This window comes from Lonchura striata, chromosome 1A, assembly GCF_050655825.1.
Source record: "Lonchura striata isolate lonStrDom1 chromosome 1A, ASM5065582v1, whole genome shotgun sequence".
In the NCBI taxonomy this organism is placed as follows: domain Eukaryota; kingdom Metazoa; phylum Chordata; class Aves; order Passeriformes; family Estrildidae; genus Lonchura; species Lonchura striata.
This window is the reverse complement of record NC_140741.1, coordinates 57,516,945-57,535,339: the sequence shown is the minus strand read 5'-3', so window position 1 is coordinate 57,535,339 and position 18,395 is coordinate 57,516,945. Positions and strand designations below refer to the sequence as shown.

Genomic DNA, 18,395 nt, shown 5'->3' with positions numbered 1-18,395 from the left:
CCCGCGGCAGGCGCTGCCCTGGGCCGGGCCCCGCGCCCGCCTCGCTCCCCGCGCCCACCCGACCCGCCCGGCGCACGCCGCCCCCGGGGGCCGGGGCGCAACGAGGGGCGAAGACACCCGGGCCCAGCCCGCGCCGGGTCGCCCCGCGCCCACCTCAAACACCACTTCTTCGTCGAACTCCGGTGTCATCCTTGCCCGCCATGCCACCCCCTCCTCGCGGGCACGCTGGGAAACCGAGTCCGCCGTGCCGCCGGCCGCCTAGCCCCGCCCCGCTGGGCGCTGCCTGGCGCCGGGGAGGACTACAGCTCCCAGAAAGCATAGCGAGCGCCCGCTTTCGGGCGCCCTGTGGGCGGTGCTGATGGGGAGGGGGCGAGGCAGGGAGGGGCGAAGGCGCGGCAGGGGTGGCCGGTAGGGGGCGCCGGAGGGCGGCGCGTGGAGGCGCTCGGTGTGCCGCGGCCGCGGGGTGGGATGCGGCGGTGGCGGGCGGGGGGAGCTGCTCCTGCTCCGGCTGCTCCTCCGGCTGGGTGGCGGCGCGGGGGAACAATGGGCACCTTCTCCTCGGCCCTCAGAGGGGCCGTGGCGTAAGGGACGAGGGGAAGCGCGGCTCCGCGCCTGGGGAGCGCCATGAGCTCCGCCGGTGAGTGCCGGGGAAACTTTGGGGAGCGGCGGTTTCCGCCCAGCCGGCGGCAGGCGGCGAGTCCGCGTGCCCCCGCGGCCGGGCAGCCTCGCCTCGCTCGCCCCCCGGGGATGAGGGGCTCCTGCCGCCGGACGGGGGCCGAGCCGCCGGCGCGCTCCCTGTCCCGGCAGCGCCGCGCGCTCGCTCCGGGCTCCGGGGGCGGCGCGGGGAGGCGGCCGGGAGCGGTCGGAGCGGTGGGGAGCGCACCCGGCTCGGGGCACAGCCCCTCCCGGGCACAGCCGCTCCCGGGCTCCGCTGCGGGCTCCCCGCGGCCTCGGCACGTTTGGCCGCGGGGCCGTGCGGGCGCGTCCTGCCCGGGGCTGGGGCTGCGCGGGCTCAGCCGGGCTCTCCGCTGGCCGCCCCGCGTGTCCCGAGCGGGTCCGAGCCCGGGCTGAGCTCAGGCGGGGGAAGCGTGCCGGGAGCCGGGCTCTGGCCGGAGAGCCAGCACCGGGGCTGGGGCTGTCGCTCCGTCTGACTCCGCGGAGCTGCCAGAGTTGTCAGCTGCGGCTTCGCCTCGGGGATGTACCTGCCTTGGCCGGGATCTTGCGCGCAGGAGCCCCACGGGGGTGCTGGGAAGCGTTCGCTTCTGGCCTTTCCAGCTGCGGGCTGGAACTGACCTACTTCAGCGCTTTCCTTACCCTACCTCCCCCTTTTCTTGACCGCTGCCACTTTAATGACTAAAAGAGCTCCAGGGCAAATTCTTGGTTCTCGTGTTTAAGGGAATTGCTCCTATTTATATTTGCTTGCCCGGTGGTGTGCTGACTTAGCACTTTTGTTCAGACATCTGTTAGATTAGTAGATTCCTTTCTTATCTGCCTAAAGACGAGAGCAGGAGTCGTTTCTGCACTGAAAACATGTCGTGTAAATTATGATATATTGGTTGGAAACACAGCTAATTGTAGAGTTAAACGGGAAGCAGCAAAGTGCTTCCTGTAAGGATTGGGGTAGTCGGTGTTCTAAAGAAAAAGCAATACGCAGTTATGAAGCAAAAATACCAACCCCGTTTTCAGTGTTTGCCACTCAAGTATGTCAACTTGTCATTGACTCCCGCGTTAATTAAGTTATCCGAGCTCTCACAGCTAATCAGAATTTACTGGAAAATGAAAAGCAATTTAATGTATCTTTCTGCTTCATTTAGAACATTTCCATTCTTAATATGTTTGATTGAACTGATTTTGTTTAGATTTTTGAAAAGCTTGTTATCTCTGCTTAACCAGCTGCATTGTATGTTAATGGTTTTAGTAGTGCCGCTGATTGTGCAGTTCGGCCCTGATCTTTTAAGAGTTAAACAGCTGTGCACATAAGTGTTAGGGGGTGCTCAAGAGCTGGCCTGTTAAAATTTGATACAGTACTAAGTTTCAGAAAGTTGGGTAGATTTTCAGTACTAAACAGTGATTTCAGGACTTTCAGATCTTAGGTGCTGTAACTAAATCAGTTTTAAATGTACATTGTGGTGGTGTTTATGGGGAATGTGAGGACAAAGGGGTTCTGGTGAACAAAGTAAGCAAAAGAGAAGAAGGGATACTGAGGAATATAAGAAGAGCAAGTGGGACAGTTTCATGGCAAATCTAAATTTTAGCAAGTTTTTCAAGAGGGAGGCATAGAGAGTACTGGAACAGAAAGAGGGAAGATGAGGGGTATATAAGAGGAGATGAAGAGTATTTTGTGTGTGATGTATTATGTGAAGATAAAAAAAATACATGGGAAACAGGTGAAACAAGATTAGAGATTCATGATTCTGCTGACAGCATCATGACAGCTTTTGACATTTCAGTTAAGGAGTTCCTAGGCAGGGTGTGAAAAGGCTGAAGACAGCCAGAAGACAGTTCTGAAGGTTTCATATCCCTCTCTTGTTATTGCTGCTGAACTTAGTGCCTGTAATATACAGGCATTCTTTATATAGCTATTGCTCATATAAAAACTTAACAAACTCCTGTATTTGAATTTCAGTCTTGTGATCTACAGAATCTATTTCCTACGTGGAAATTATTTAATTGTGAATTCAGTTCTTACTCTGGTTCGTGCTATGTAAGCCAGTTTTCTGACCACAGGTTGGTAATACAGCATTTCTTTAAAAATGTTATTGTCTCTGGAGGCTTCAGGTGGAACTTGAAATGCTAGAAATATTTCCTTCTGTTTGACTTGAAGGGCCTAAGTGTCTCTCCTGGGTCTTCTTTTAATGTACCTTTAGGACAAAGCAACATGGTACACCATCATCTGTATTGCTTTGATTTTTTTAAAGTAGCATTTGCAGGTGTGTGCTCGATATGCAGGGCTTTCTCTAAGAGAGATACTGTGCTACTTGAGGGGACTGTGGTATGGGGAGAAACCCCAAACATGGCTTCTCCCCAAGGACAGAAGTTCCAAAATGTCAGAGATTGATAACCCAGCCTTACCCTTGCTCCCGTTTACCTTCTGTCTTTCTAACTAATGCAGTGTGCATTCAGTGTCTTGCTGTGTGTCTTTTCTATATCCTCTCCAGAATTGTTTCAGTTACATCTCAGTCCTGAACTGAACATAATTCTGCTATGGAGTTCTGCCACAGCTGTTGCTTGCATGTTTTAAAATGTATATGTAAGTCTAGAATTGTTGCAGCTAAGGAACTATAGCACTTCCTAAAAATACTTCTATATAATTTGAAGATTATCGTATTGTAGTGATCAACCCATATGTTGGTTTCAATCTTCACTTACAGTTATACTCTTGCCACTGCTTTCTCCTGCACTGCACAAGATATATTTATATATACACACTGTATATATGATGCCAATGAATGTCCGTTTACTCATTTTCTGCCTGAAAGTATTATGCTGGCTTCAAGTATGTGCTTTGCCTTTAAAAGGAAAAAAACAAAAGCTCAGAGTTATGAGTTTGACATTTATTATTTCTTGCTGAAGAAACAGTCCTTATATGTGAATCTATAGAGCTTATTTAATGTGGGCAGAATGTATAGCTTAGGCTTGAAATTGGATTTGACAACAACAATGAGAAAAATGTATTTTATTGTCAGAAATGTAGTTCAAATGGAAAAAACATAGCAGGAACAGAATAAACAAAATCAACATGACTTTTCCAATCAAACTTCATTGCTTTCAAGGTTTGAAAAAAAATGAAGCCTGCAGCGTTTAATGTCCCTTTAACCCTCAAATGTGTCAAGTCTCATTAGAGTTACTCAGCTCTGCCTCTGCATGTGATCTTAAAAGGTTGTTTATTCATTTCTTGTCCTTGCTCTGAAGTTATCCCTAACTTTCCTGTTTTATTTCAGTAAGTCAGTGAACAACCTAATATTTTGAAATTGATGTTTTCCTTTTGTAGTTTAATTAGGATGTTTTCTAAAACTAGTGGCTTAGAAACCACAGTTTTCCCCTGTACTTTAAAAACTACGTGTTTTATCTTCTGGGTTGTTATGACTCATTCCTTTTTTTTTTCTTATGAGCATTGTGGCACCTGAGAAAATCAGAGCCTCTCCATAATGAGAAAATAAATAAACATTTGTAGGAAATAAATTAATGATCTCACAATACTTTTTTGAGGTGTTTACCTAATGAAAATTTCTTTTTGTAACTGAAAACAAAGTGATTGACCTGGAAAGCCTTGTAATGAGTCTTTAAAATTTAGGTTGCTAGAGAACAGGATTTTTAGAGTACTTATCTGTTTCTTTCTGCAGTGTATTGAGTGCAAGTGCAATAATCTCTCAGCATATCCCAAACATACAAGTAATTATCTTTCACCATACTTGTTCTTTAAAAGACAGATTGGCTTTCTTGTTTTAAGATTGTGAGTTGTAGTGTTTTGTGCCCAAAATAGTCTCAGGAACAGCAAATCGGCTGTTGAGCAAGCTCTTCCTTCATGTGAGAAAATACAGCACACTGATTTCTTGGTAGATACCCTCTAGGCATCACATTATTTTCATATATAGCCTACAGATGGGATTTGGTTTATCTGAGAATACGGTGTGCATATGTAAATAAGGTGCCACAAGAAAGCCAATGCATATGTTTGCTGTAGGCCAGCTGCTGCATGGTAACTGTTGAAGCCCTTTTCTTTTCCTAGTATGCGTGAAATAGATTTGTGAAGTAATATGTAAAATATATGTAACCTTGGAGGTGAAAATGAACAAACTGCCATATATATTGTGTGGTAAAATAAGAGTATTCATGGGACCAACTTCTAGAAAGTAGCTGAGTTGCTGTCAACATCTGATGCCACACTGATTTATTGTTTTATTTTCTTCCTACAGTTTTGTGGTTCAGAAGGGACATTGCTTTAGGGTAGTTTGCACGATCTTGCCTGGATGACTTGAGATAGTCCCATAGGGCATCCTGAATACCATGAGGGGAGCCTCTGTATGTGTGAGTGTGATAGTGCCTAGAACCATTTGTCCCCTTTTAATGGACAGATGCAAGTCAATGTGACTTGTTCCTAAATATGGAAGTTGTTAACATGATCTCAAAGGTATTGGCATAAAAATTACCTGGGAAAAACACTACTTTAACAACAGTAGGGTTTATTGCAGAAGGGGTAGTTCTATTTGAATTTTTTGCCTCAGTTTACCTTCACATACCATTGTTTCTCCTTGTTCCTATGTAGGGCAGGGAAAAGAACAAGAGGTAAAATTTTGGGAAGGATTTAAAGCTGTTTAATAATAATGCTTAAGATAGCAATATCTTACTGGCTTTTCTGTTTATTCTCATGATACTGCATAGGAGAAGACACACAAGTGTTTTTAAGTGAGATCCTCAGTTGTCAAATTCTATCATCCGATGAACAGCAATGGGCAGCACTTTAGGGTCAAAAGATTGAGAGCAGAAGTTGTTTCAGGGTGTTCTCATGCTTCTCTGAAACAAATCAAAGGAAGAACAGGAGTACTTACCAGTCAGGCAATAACAAGTGTTGGTCATGGAGGAGATCAGCAGGATGAGAGCAGGTGCTGCTTTTTCCTCGGCATGCTGAAGGACGTAATTCACCAGAGACATAAATGTCTGTTTTCTGTTCTGTGACCTGAAGTCAGGCAAAGGGCATGTGCATTGATCTGCATAGGTGGTGCTAATGGCAATTTGTTGTTAGAAAAAGAATGCCTTTTTAAATCTACTTTTCCTAAGGGGGTTAGGAATTGGTATTTTTAAGCACCTTTTTTTTTTTTTTCTTCAGCACTGAGCATGATATTGGCTGTTCCTACGTGAGCAGCAGATTTCCTGTTGGTGATGGCAGCATTGCTAGTCACTTTATTTATGGATTTCTTCCTTTGCATAGTCAAACAGGTTGGAGGATATCTCTTTGACAGTTTCTCTGGCTCCCAAACGTTTATGCAAATAACATTTTATATTTCTACTCAGATTTGCATTTATTACTGGAATCCCTCGATGCAGGGGTTCTCTTTGAGAAATGGGTTAATGTTGGAGGTGGGAGTGGGGAAAATCATAATGATTCTCTAATTTCCTGAGTACGACAGGCTAGAGAATCCAATGTCCAGTCCAAAGTTCCCTCTGAAAATTCTACACATGTCAGAAAATGAGTTTAGGTTGCATGTAAGTGCTTGTGGCTCCCCTACAATACTAGGTGAGATATTTCTGTAGTTAATGATCCTTTGGGTTTCATAAGAGTTTCAGAGCTTTTTTTATAGTTTGAACATGTCAAACCTCAGTGGTCAGCTATGGAATCTCATCAGGGTTTTGGTGTTTTATTTTTTTTTTTGTTTTTTGTTTTTTTTTTGGTTTTTTTTTTTTGGTTTTTTTTTATTTTTATTTGGGGCTTTTCTTGTGATTCAAGAGCCATCTGTTAACCCAAAACCTTTCACATGTGTGTAAGTATATATTCTATTGCCATCTTCGTTTTTAAATTCTTGGTTAAATTAACCAGGATGAGCTTCCTTGGGATTTGATGTATAATTTTTAGACCTTGGATGATTCTGTAGTTATTTCTGAGATTGCCGGAAGGTGACATTGCATTTCACGAACAGTCTGGTAGGTGTTATGTACAGCAATATTTTCAACTCCCTTCATCTTTTTGTACTTAACAGATTATTTATTGCTTAGCTTCAGACCTGCATGGAGCTCTCATAAAATAACTATGTACAATGATTTCCAAATTCTCTTCAATTTTTACTCTCCTAAGTATAATCAGCCATCTCTGTCCTTAGGTGAATAGTTAGTTCCATATGGCACCAGGAAAAAGCCCACTGTCCAAGCAACTAAGTACCTCATGCATTTGCTCTATAACATTTCCTTGATTATATTTATTGTTTTTTACCTTGCTTATGCTTGCCATTTAACAAAAGTCATTCCCATATGACTTCCAGTCATTCCTTACACCTTTATGTAACAGTTGCCTCCTACTTAGTTTTTTTTCTATTCTGGATGGGAAGTTGTCCCTTTTAGAGCACTGTTATGTAGAACTGTGTTTTTAATTCGACAGTGAATTGAACTAGTTTATATGCAACTGAACTTTAATTCTCAATTTCTAATGTCAATCTACTATACTTTCACCCTTGTCAGCTGCTGTAATTTTTTTCTAAGTAGATCATTGCTTGTATTCTTCAGAAATTTAAAGATATTTTGTTGAGGAAAACTACTGGTATGCATTCCCTTCTTGGAGTCTTTCCTCTCACATCACATTTATGTTTGAAAGAGCTCTTCATCACATTCCTTTCTGATGGAGCGGTTGACTGCAGATCTGTATTGATACCGAGACTGTAATGTGCCTGTTAATACATTGACCCATATCTACTCTAGATGTAATGTGCTATCAGTTTAAAGCAGACAGTGGTGGCTTTATTATCCCATACAATTTGCTGGTCTCTTCTGTCTGTCTGAATGGTTTTTAACATTGAAGTAATTTTAAAAATTCTAGTAGGCTTCAGAAATCACATTGAATTGCACTTATTACCAGAAGTGAATTTTCTGCTCTGTTCATTATCCAGGTTTCTGCCACTGGCTTACAAACTGGTCTGTATGCTTTGCTTTTCTTTACATTTTCATGGTTTAGTTTTAATAAAACCATAGAGGGTTTTGATAGCTTATATTCAGGTAATGATGTCACATCGTAACTTGTGTGCTCCCTAATAAATACTAATTAAAATCCCTGCAGAGTAATCTGGTTAGGTGGTATCCAAAATGTAAGGCACTCTCACTATAGAGAGATAAACTTATGAACTTCAGTTTGTGTGTGGGAAAAATAATCCACAGGATATTGCTTACCTAAGCAGAGTTTAATCTCCTGTATCTTTGTCAGTCTGTTTCTCTCACTTGGGCATCAGGAAGGGTTCCAAAGCAGCCTGTCTCTCTCCTGTTTCCAAGGAGCTTTAATAACTTTGTAAATATTACTGAAATGGCCCAGGTCTACTACTGTGTTTTGATCTGTGACAAACTGGGCATCCCTTCTTTATTTTTCTGCTGTGGAACACAGGCTCCTTTATTGTCATCACTTCATATTCCAATCAAATAAGCAGTTGACTTGTCTGAAAGTGAGTGTACAGCTCTCTTTTGCTGTTCAGGATCAGTAGTTACCCACCTAAAGAGTTAATTTTATTTTTTCATAGCAAAGTATTGATTCATCTCTCTGTGGGAAATCTGCCTTTAGATGGGATGCAGAAGGTGGGATAGCCTTGGCAGTAAGTGGCAGCTGGGTCACTGTTGCCAGTGGCTGTAGGGAGCCTTTGGAAATAAATTCTGGATTCCCTCTTGTAAAATTTCTTTAAAATTGCCTCTGCTGTCAGAGACTCTGCCATCAGAAGTTTATTTCTTCACTAATATAATGGCAGCAAGGGTGGCCATTCTAAGTGTAGGTAAAGGCAGTCTAAGTACCATTTAGTGATTAATGTCCTAGAAAAACATGGTTTTACTGTTTCTGGCTCTCTGCTTAGAGCAGTGGCTTGCTGTTTAGGAAATAGTTGCAACTGAGGGCACTGCCCTTTTAAATTTTTTTTTTTTTTACCTGTCTAGATTTCCTTCAAACAAACAAATCCCCACAAAACAAGCCTAAACTTTGAAACTTCATTCTAATCCAAGATAGCGATTAAGATACAGTGCATATCTATAGTAATAATGGTGGTAAAACACAACCAAACACCAAATCCACATTTCAAAGGGAACAATAAATCAATGGCCTACCTTATCTATTTGCATGTGAAACATTAACTAATGTGTTTTCTTGAGGGTGTTATTTAACATGTATATGACTTAATGAAAGTATACCTATATATTGGTCAAAACAAGGGTAGTAAATACAGAGGTAATACATAAACAGCACGAGAAACTTGTTTACTTTATAAATTTGCACATACCAAAAAACACTCAAAGGTCTTAAAAATCTGAAAATATTCCACCACATTGAAATGAATTGGACATAAATAATCTCCTGAAATATTAAAATGTTTCAGACATACTTTACAAAAAAGCAACCACAACATAAGCAAACAAAAAACCCCAAAACCACTCAAACAACAGGATCAAAACTCCACAATCTCAAAGTTCCTCATGAGCTCCTTTTTCTGAGTGCTGTACACTCCCTGAGGTTTGTCATCTTGTTGTGCCAAGTGGGTCATAATTCATAATAGTGGTGACTGTTTCTAGGTCAGACAAGTTGGGAAGAGTAATTTTGTACAAGGCACTGAAATAGTGTTTTACAATAGAAAGGTACCGCCTTACTACAAATCACTGTATTAACTTCATACCACAGACTAACTGAACTGTTGGTAGTGATGTGCCAGTTTTGCAACTGGTATAGTAATTCATCTCAGTATTGTTTGAGGAGGAGAGGAAGGAAACAAGGAATTTTAGGTTACACATTTCTCAAGGTGGTGGAGGAGGGGACTAAACCACCCTGGTCATTATTCTGGCTGTCCCATTGTCTTTGTGGTTTATTATATGTGTGGCACTTAACATACTTGCAATATTTTAAAATGGTATTACAGTTAAAGCTTCAGAACCTGCAGAATCTGCTCTGCTTTTCTTGGCATCAGACTTTAGCTTGTGAGGGAGTACATGTACTAATAGTATGTTAAACTGTTTGTTTATGAAAAGACTTTGAAAACTTCCCTACCACTCCTTGATGTTCCTATTAAAACAAAGGCAGCTAGTAAAGAAGTGGTATTAGGGAAGGAAGGCATGCTTTTAAGAGAAAAATGTATCCATACATACATTGAATTCTTATAGATCACAAATGTTAGAAAACTTTTAATACTACTGCCTTGCAGGTGAAGTGGTTCTGTGGACAGTGGTAACTAAAGTCCTTGTTTTCCATCCTTCCTAGAAATTAAGAAGCCACCAGTGGCCCCCAAACCAAAATTTGTCCTAGGACACAAGGCAGCGCCTCCACCTGTGGCACCGAAGCCTGATATTGTACTTTCTGGTGGGATACAAGCAGCAAGGAAAACCAAGCCAGCAATTGCACCGAAACCAAAGGTTCTCAAGAGCTCCTCCATCCCGGAAGTTAAACCTCCATCATCTACACGAAAAAGCACAAAAAGCTTTGAGGAGTACAGGGAAGATTCTTCTCAAACTCTAGACCATTTGAACTACAAAAATGAAGCCTCAGAAGGGAGTACTGGAAACACAGCATATATTCTACCTGTGTCACCTTGCAGATTTGGATGCCTTCATAAACTTGGAAATGGAGAGAACACTCGTAAAACGCAGATCATTCTCGAGCACTTTGATACCTTAGAAAACATCAAGCTTGATGAAAGAAATGCATTATCTCTGGGGGATGGTCACAATGAAAAATTGGCAAGTAGAAGTCAGGTGGTTTTGAAAGCCAGCATTTTGGAAGAGAAACTTAAGGATGTCCTAACTCATGGTGTGTTTCCTAACAGCAGTCCTGTGAGGCACAGGTATGCAGACAAATTTGACAAAGGGAATGGCAGCAGTTCCAAGAATGATGTTAAAATAGAGTTTATGGAACTTGTACAGTCTCCGTCATCTTCTGAGATAGTTCAAGGAAAGCAACAAAATACTGATGGTAAGATTATTGCTGATGAGTTTCAGATGTCTGAAATTTGTCCTAGTTTGATTGAAAATAATCACAGTTGTTCCCCATTGGACAAGGAAACTCTAGAGAATGAAAATTTAAGTAGCAATAGGATGTTTTCAGGTGAAGTAGGGATGAAAGCAGATTCTGATAAAGCCTTCCCTGAGATGTCTTCAGTCCCGAGCTACAAAGTGTTTCCTATCCCTAAGCCAAGAAAGCCACGTGCTGTGTGTCTAGTCCGTCAGGATGGCATAGACAGCACAGGAGAAGGAACAAAGGAACCATCTAATTTAGAGACAGATTCCTGCGGTGTTGTGGACCAAAGCTTAAAAAAGCCAGCAAGAATTAATGTCCTTGGTCAAAGTGTTTGTTATAATAATAATAATGCAGAAGTGTTTCATCCTGAAAAATGTGAGGTAACTCAAAGCAATGCAGAAAAAATGTCTCAGGTAAAGGAGCCTGCTGTGAAAGAGTCAGATTCACAAAATCTTTTGCCTCAGTTTTCACACAGAAGTCCTGATTTGGTGAGACGTGTTGAATCTTCTTTAAATACAGACCATAACTTCATGGCTGAGATAACAGATGACACCAGTATGCCAGATGCTGTGGACAAAAGGACTAACTTTGTCAGGTGTGATACCTTGTCCATGAGTTTGCCAAAGCAGCTCAAATTGGCAAGCAGTCAGTACTCGCTTGCTGCCAACAGCCTCCATGTTTCCCCACAAAACTTGGAAAATAAAGACGTTAAAATAAAGGATGAGAGTTCCCCAAAAGTTATTCCTAAGAAACCACAGAGACATGGCCTTCCAGCTGCTGGCCTGCTGAAAAAAGCTGCATCAGCAGAGCTTGTGGACAAAAGTTCTTACACTTCCAGTGAAGACAAATCGAACAGCCTTCTAGAAGGATCTCACTTTGCACATCCACGAGTCAAGGAGCAGGATGCACTTTTGTCTTATGACATACCTAAACGTTCTTCTGAAAAACCTGTCTGGAAGTTACCTCATCCTATTCTTCCGTTTTCAGGAAATTCTGAATCATTAAAATCTGCTACCAGTTTCAGCCACTTGACTGTTGTGACGAAGCCTAGGGCCAAGTCTCTCTCTGCTGTGGACATGGACAGGACAGACAAGCCCTGCAAAGACCATCACAAGAAAAATAGTTTGAAAAAGCTTCTGAACATGAAACTGTCGGTTTGCTTAAAGAAAAGTGACTTTCAAAAATTTCTGTCTAAAGGCAGCCAGTCAGTGGAGAGTGCTGTTGCCAGCATTTCCAATGGGAATGGGTATGGAAATAACAGCAGTAATATAGGGTCTGTAGGCTGTGAAAGGAAAGCTAAATCTGCCAAGGCGCATTCCATAGAAATAAGTAGTCCGGCATTACAGAAGAAGAGTCAGAGAAACAGAAGTCAGTCTGAGATGCCAAATAACCCAAGACTGGAGTCTTTAGATAGACGTGGACTTTTAGGAGAAAATTGGTCCCAAATGCCTTTGAATTATGTAACCAGCACTTGTGATCCGGAGTACGAGAATGTGCGTCACTATGAGGAAATACCTGAGTATGAGAACTTGCCTTTTGCTCTGGGTGCTAGGAGAAATCTCTGCTCTGAATGGCAGAACTCCAGCAGTGTGGAAGACCAGAGCCCTGACTTCTGTGAAGTTGAGGAGCCTTGTGAAGCTACAAGCAGGCGTTGGCGACTTGACAGGTAAAATAAAGAGAAAGGGGAAGTTAAACAGCTGCATTGTAACTCTGTTGGTTGTAAATGATAACTTGAGAGGCTGTACCTCTTCCATTAAATGCCAGCAGGACAGGTCTTCCTGTATATCTTTCTGTAGGCTTTTGTTGTTTTTAAAACTCCTTGCACTTGGCAGTGAGTCAAGAGGAAAAGCAAGCTAGTTATTTTCCTCAATAAAGATTTGAATAAAATATGCAGCCTGTATATTTCAAAGTCGCCAGCAAACTTTTTCACACTACTGAGAACATATGCATTATTGCAAGAATAAATGAATTAGCTTCTAGATAGTCACATTTAACTTCCTTTTTCAGTGAGAGTTGCTAACCTTTGTTTCATTTTGGATGTGTGTATGGTAAACACATGCTCCAAAGAATCTTTGTTCTCTTATATAGGAAGAGACAGACATTTTAAGGGGCATCCTATGTTGTTTGTTGGGAAGGGTGAAATCATATCATGGAAAATAAGATTTCTAGTTATGGGCTAGGTACTGGTACATTTATTCAAGTGGTTGTTCCTTAGTTTTGTTTTGGTATACTTTAATTTCCTGACATAGTGTATGCTTTTTGTGTAAGTCTAATCTTTGAGCATCTCTCAGGGATTTTGACCACGCTCTTGGTATTTCCTCAATTTGGTGTACCTAAGAAGGGTGAGGGCAAACTTGCATAAGGGCACATTTCATATGTTTATGTGACTCATTTTGGTTTGTGTTGTTTTGTTCTGAATACAGGTGAATGTCTGCTTTAGGAAGAGAATAGTTTTGCTGTATGAAGCATAGTAGATCTGAGATTGCAGTTGCTCCTGAAGTGAAATTCTGTAGTTTCCTTATTTGGCTAAATGTGTAATATTGATTGTTATTTCCTCTCCACACAAACCTTCCCCAGTACCAGTGGTGATATCAGGGTTTAAGTGGTCTCTCTGCCACATATACACTTGAAGCTGCTCCCTAAGTTGGATGTCCTTGGCTGTGCTTATGTTGTTTTTCTTTAAAAAGCACCCATAGAAAACAAGAACTAGACCCATTTTTGTGTTTATTTTAAATCAAATTAAATAGTCGGAAACTACCTTAGGAAACAAGTAATGCATGTAGTTACTTCAACAGAATTAAGAGAATAAGGAAATCGTTAGGGAAAAAAGGGGGCATAACAGTACAGGAGTCTCTTGACCTGGATCAGTGCTGCTGGGAGAGCAGGGATGACTATTCATTTTGGCTGTGCCTTGGGAGGTGTAAGGGTCCTTGCCCAGACAGGCCAGGCAGGCAGCTTCTCCAGTTTTCCCATCCAGTATTATCTCAAATCCTTTGAAGCTTCCTTATCAATGTTGTCTCACCCTTTCTGCATATTTCTCTAAGAGCTTTTTATCATTTCCTGGGCCAGGCTGTTAGAGAAACAGTGCTGCTGTTGTTATTGAAATAATTGCCTCTCACGTTTTCCCCAGCCCGTCAGAACCTGCACTCAGCTCTTTTTCATAGATTGTGGCACACAAATTCCTGTAATGCACTGCTAATGGGGATCTCAAAGCAAATTATGTTATGATTAAAACCAATGTACAAATGAGATTGTTCTTCTGAGAAATTCTGACCATACTTCTAGTCATAATAGTACATTTAGTGTATTAAGTCTGAATGCCAGTCTTGCCATTACCAGAAGAGTTCAATGGTGTCTTCAGCTAATGCTACATTTCTTTCTGGAGGAAGAAATAAAATTTTGATAATGTACTCAATGCTTTGGTGGTTATAGAGGAATTTCCTCACAATCCCATCTGGTGAAACAAGTATGCTTTAGTGCAGAATAGTAATAGCTTTTGATGCTTTTATCTGAACTTCATGTATAACATTTAATTCAGCTATGTTTTGTTTGCTTGAACCTTCCCACAGGGAATTACATGAAATTACAGCAAGTGGCTGGCCTGGGTAATTAATGGTAGGTAGCAGTTGTCAGGATTTAATTTCTGAGATATTTGATGTCAGCCTCCTTTCTCCTGAAAAGAGAAGGCTTGACTTTGAAAGGAAGTGAGTCAGGCTCCTGATCTGGTGTATGAACCACTGAGGTGGAACAGGTGCTCCTGCTGAGAGTCAGAATGGATTAGGCTTTTGTTAAGCAGTTCATGGGAATATTCTCAATCAAGTAAATAATGTCAGTAGCTTGGGAGCAGGTAGTCTGTTTTCTTTCCACTATACAAAAAATAAGTCTTTAAAAATGGCGTTTAAGGATAGTTTTCGTCTAACCTACCTGTTTAGCTGCCAGTTTAAAATTTATGATTTAGATGAATGTGCTTTTATGAGTACTCTATAAGCAAAGTGAGTGAAGACTAGATGCTGTGACATAGAAAATGAGCTGTTAAGTGTGAAAGAAGTTTGAAATATCATTATCCAGTCAGATAGCAACAGGAAATGCAGCTCTCTGGGATTGCTGGGTTTTGTGAGGTTTTTTTTTTTTGTATGTTTGTGGTTTTGGTTTGTTTGTTTTGGGTGTTTTTTTTGTTTTTTTTTTTTTTTTTTTTTGTGGTCTTCCTTTTGGTATTACATTTTTTCTATACAAGACAGTTGTATTTTGAGTGAGTCTACTCTTACAGCCTTCTGGGAATAGCATACTGTATTTACTGGCTACTTTTGACAGTGTTCCTTGAAGATGTTGCAAATGTACATGACTGCTGTTTTATTTATGACTGTGTCATTGTGTTTCCAGCTAGGATTTTTCTTTGGAAAGGCCTGGAGAGGGGGGAGGACCATGTGACAACAATCCTTTATGATTTCAATGTTAGTTTAATCAAATATTACTCTGTATTTTACCCATGCCTGCTGATTTAAAATAATCCATTGGTTTTCCAGAAATGAGCATGTCAATGCAAAATATAAGTTTAATTTTCTGTACTAAATTCTGCTTTGGGGACAGAGTCCCCAGAGGTCAATTAAGTGAAAACCTTTGTGGAATATTGAATTTCATATTGAAATCTGTGTGGTTAAGCACTTTCCTTTGATACATACTCCTCTTTGATGTCATGGTGTGGTTTTTTTGTGTGTTTTGTGGGGGTTTTTTGTGTATTTTGGGGGTTTTTTTTGCAATTGCAAAATTCCCGTTCAGAAACACTAAATTAATAAAAGACTGCAAGATCTAAATTGTATTTAGAATATTGCAAGTTCAAACCTTTATGCAAGAAATTTGTATGCACAAAATACATTTTAGGTATTGGATATGTTATACCCATGTCCTCTTAGTGATTTTTTTGGAAAGTTATAACTTCCTGATAAGTAGAGGCCAAGTATATAGAGATTTATTGTTTTTTTATTTAATCTGTTTCTCAAAGATTTTCTGATGTGAAGAAGATCAGTTCCTCCTTCTGCATCAGCTCTGCAGTTTTGCATTGTGTTCCAGTCTCCCCCGTGTGTCTAGCTGGCTTCTGCCACCCTTGGCTGTACATAAAATTCTTTCTCTGCAATTGCCCATCATGTTTTAATGAAGTAGCTTTGATAATGGTCTATTTAGGTTTCCTTTCAGGCTCCGTTATCCTTGGTCATGTGTTATCACTGGCTTTCTTTCTGTGTTGTGCTTCCTTGAGCCTGTCTTTCTTTTCCCCTGGCTGCTTTTCTCAGAGGGGGTGCAGCAGGGGGCCCCTGGCAGCTCTTAGGAGCGAGTCCGAGGGCTCGGACCCCCAGTGCCCCCAAGGCTGACTGCAGAGCCTCGCCGGCAGTCCCAGCCCCGGAGGTGGGCACGGACAGGAGTGGACAAAGCAATTCTTACCTATCAGATAAAAGGAACAAGCCATTTTGCTGACTTGTCACTTTTTGCTCTTGCAGACCATGAAGAAACAAATTCTGTAATTGTTAGGCATCAGAGTCAAATCAGGGAGGCATGGAAATTTTAGTGAGAAGTGGTAGTAATACAGTTGCTTGGGGATATTGATGTTTGACATAAGGAGTTTGGGGAGAATGCAAGTGTTGGGATCCTTGGGTCTGGAATTCCTCTACTTTGTAGCGTCAAGTTAATTATTTTGTACCACAAGGGTAGCATGTCAACCTACATGGAAGGCTTGCACTTATTCTTTTTACTTAGAAGAACATATAGACTTTTTTGGGTTTTCTTTTCTTTCTTTCCAAGAAACTTTATGTGAATCAGTGTCTCCATGGTCTGCTTTTCCAGTAAGAGAAGTTTGCCTTAGCATTGGAGTGTCTTCCAGTTATACAGCTTTACAGTGTAGTCTGCTATACAACCTGAAGTAAAATGCCTATACTGTGAGAAGAAAATAGGCACTCTGGAAAAATACTCAAATCTTCTAAAGCAGACTGGTAGAACTATGCTGATACTTTCCCCCCTTGCCTCCCCCTCTTTTTAACATTTTTTAAAATATCAGAATAAATAGAAACTTTTTTAGAATCTTGACACATTCTCATGCAAATATGCTTTTGAGATATGCTGATTTAATCTGTTTTGACAGTGGGAGAGATTCTGAGGTCTGATTGTCTCCATCTTCAATGAGGGAGAGAAAGAAGTTGAAGAACTACATTTTTCCAATACTGTTATTCTGATGTACAATCCAGTCAGGAGAAGATTTAAAATGTCTTATGACAACGAAATAATTGTGAAGATCCCCAAGATGGTAGTGAGAAAGAATTTTTGTCTTTGATATTTTTTAAATCCCTCTTTTCAAGGGCACTCTTTTGATTTTGATAAAAGGAAGAGGTAGGTGAAGAAGGCTGGCACGGCCAGGGAAACTTCTGAGAGAGTTGGAGGTGCAATAGCGAAAGTCTTGTAAGTTATCAGGTGGTATTAAAAGTGCTGCATAAAAACAGGTGTGGTTTCAATTCTCGTCATCTTTTTATTTTATGTAGTTAGAGCTGGGTGTGCTTGTGGGTGTGCTTACTGCCTTACTATGACAGGCAGTAAGATGGTGGCAGTGGTGATGAGGCAGGCACTGCTGTGAGCACTGCCCAGCTGCTGGGTGAATCCTCATCTGCTCTCCAAAATATTTGGTGGCTACTTCGGTCAGTCTTGTGCAGTCTGGAAAATTACATCATATTAACCTTGATGCAAATGCAATCCATATGCATTAAAAGAGCCATTTTGAGGGTAAACTGTGCTATCCTTTGTTTCCCACTGAAGAAATGCTCATCACAGATAGCAAAAATGTCCAAACTTCTGTTGCCACTGCTGCCCTGGTACAATACAAGGATGTCCTTGTCCTTCCGGTGACGTTGCCATCAGCTCATTGCGCTGGCTCTTGGCTTCAGCAGGAGGGTGGCTCTGTGCCTGGGGGAGCCCGAAGGAAGCAAAGCCGTGCATAAAGATGCTGTGTCCCTTAGGCTCCTTCCTAACCCCCCTGGTCACGGGGAACAGGAACTCAAGTGTCACGCGCTTTCATAAATTAATCTGCAGTGCTTTATCTTTTTCTTTCCTCTTTTATTTCATGTTTGTGTTTTTCCTAATTTTGGCATTCTTCATATGCATTTCCTTTCCTTAAAGGTGGAGGAAGCTAAGTTAACGCTGCATATTTGTCACCGATATTGGCCTTTCTCCCCCGCCTCCAACATGTGTGCTGTCTCCTTTTGCCAACCGTGATATAAATTACCAAAATTTAGCTCTAGAGAATACATCAGATGCAGAGTGGAGAGTCAAATGTGATATGAGAATTGATGAAAGACCCATTTATATGTTTAACAGCAGACTTTTCCTGTGGGTTATTTTCAGCATCAGCTCAGGAAATGTGCTTGTGGAGCTCTGTGGCACAGTCATATTCCAACTGCATTTTAATGTACTAGTATGTGTAAAACAGTAAGATTTTTAGGTGGCACAAAATAAATGTGTAAAGAAAGCAATCAAAATATCAACTTATTTTTTTTATTTAAATGCCAACAGTGATATATTAATATGCCACATTTACCCAGCATTTCTATTTGACCTAGTTAAAGATGTTTTAATGAGCAGATTTGCAAAACTGTGCAGATATGTTGTTTCAATGCACTAAATAAATTTAGGTAAAGAAATGCTTGTTTTATTTTAGATGCTAGAATCCAGTAAGCTTCATTTA

General features: G+C 41.2%; 2 protein-coding genes across 6 annotated transcripts in view; one reads left to right on the top strand and one right to left on the bottom strand.

Moving 5' to 3' along the window:
- The window catches only part of VEZT (vezatin, adherens junctions transmembrane protein), a 49,247-nt gene extending 49,023 nt beyond the window's left edge, over positions 1-224 (bottom strand). For all 3 annotated transcript variants that reach the window (XM_021527969.4, XM_021527970.4, XM_085569075.1), the window contains exon 1: positions 154-224. In XM_021527969.4, coding sequence (XP_021383644.2) covers positions 154-189 — 36 coding nt within the window. In that variant the 5' untranslated portion in view covers positions 190-224. The remainder of the gene's footprint in view (positions 1-153) is intronic.
- A 189-nt stretch (positions 225-413) lies between these two features.
- FGD6 (FYVE, RhoGEF and PH domain containing 6) overlaps positions 414-18,395 on the top strand; it is a 71,009-nt gene continuing 53,027 nt past the window's right edge. For 2 of the 3 annotated variants that reach the window (XR_014951976.1, XM_085569074.1), the window contains exons 1-2: positions 472-637; positions 9,926-12,344. Coding sequence is in view for 2 of the 3 variants with exons in the window: in XM_085569074.1 (XP_085425200.1) it covers positions 625-637; positions 9,926-12,344 (2,432 nt within the window). In the remaining variant the exon portion in view is untranslated. Of the gene's footprint in view, positions 638-9,925; positions 12,345-18,395 lie in introns of all 3 variants that reach the window. The other variant, XM_021527974.4, reaches the window with a different exon arrangement.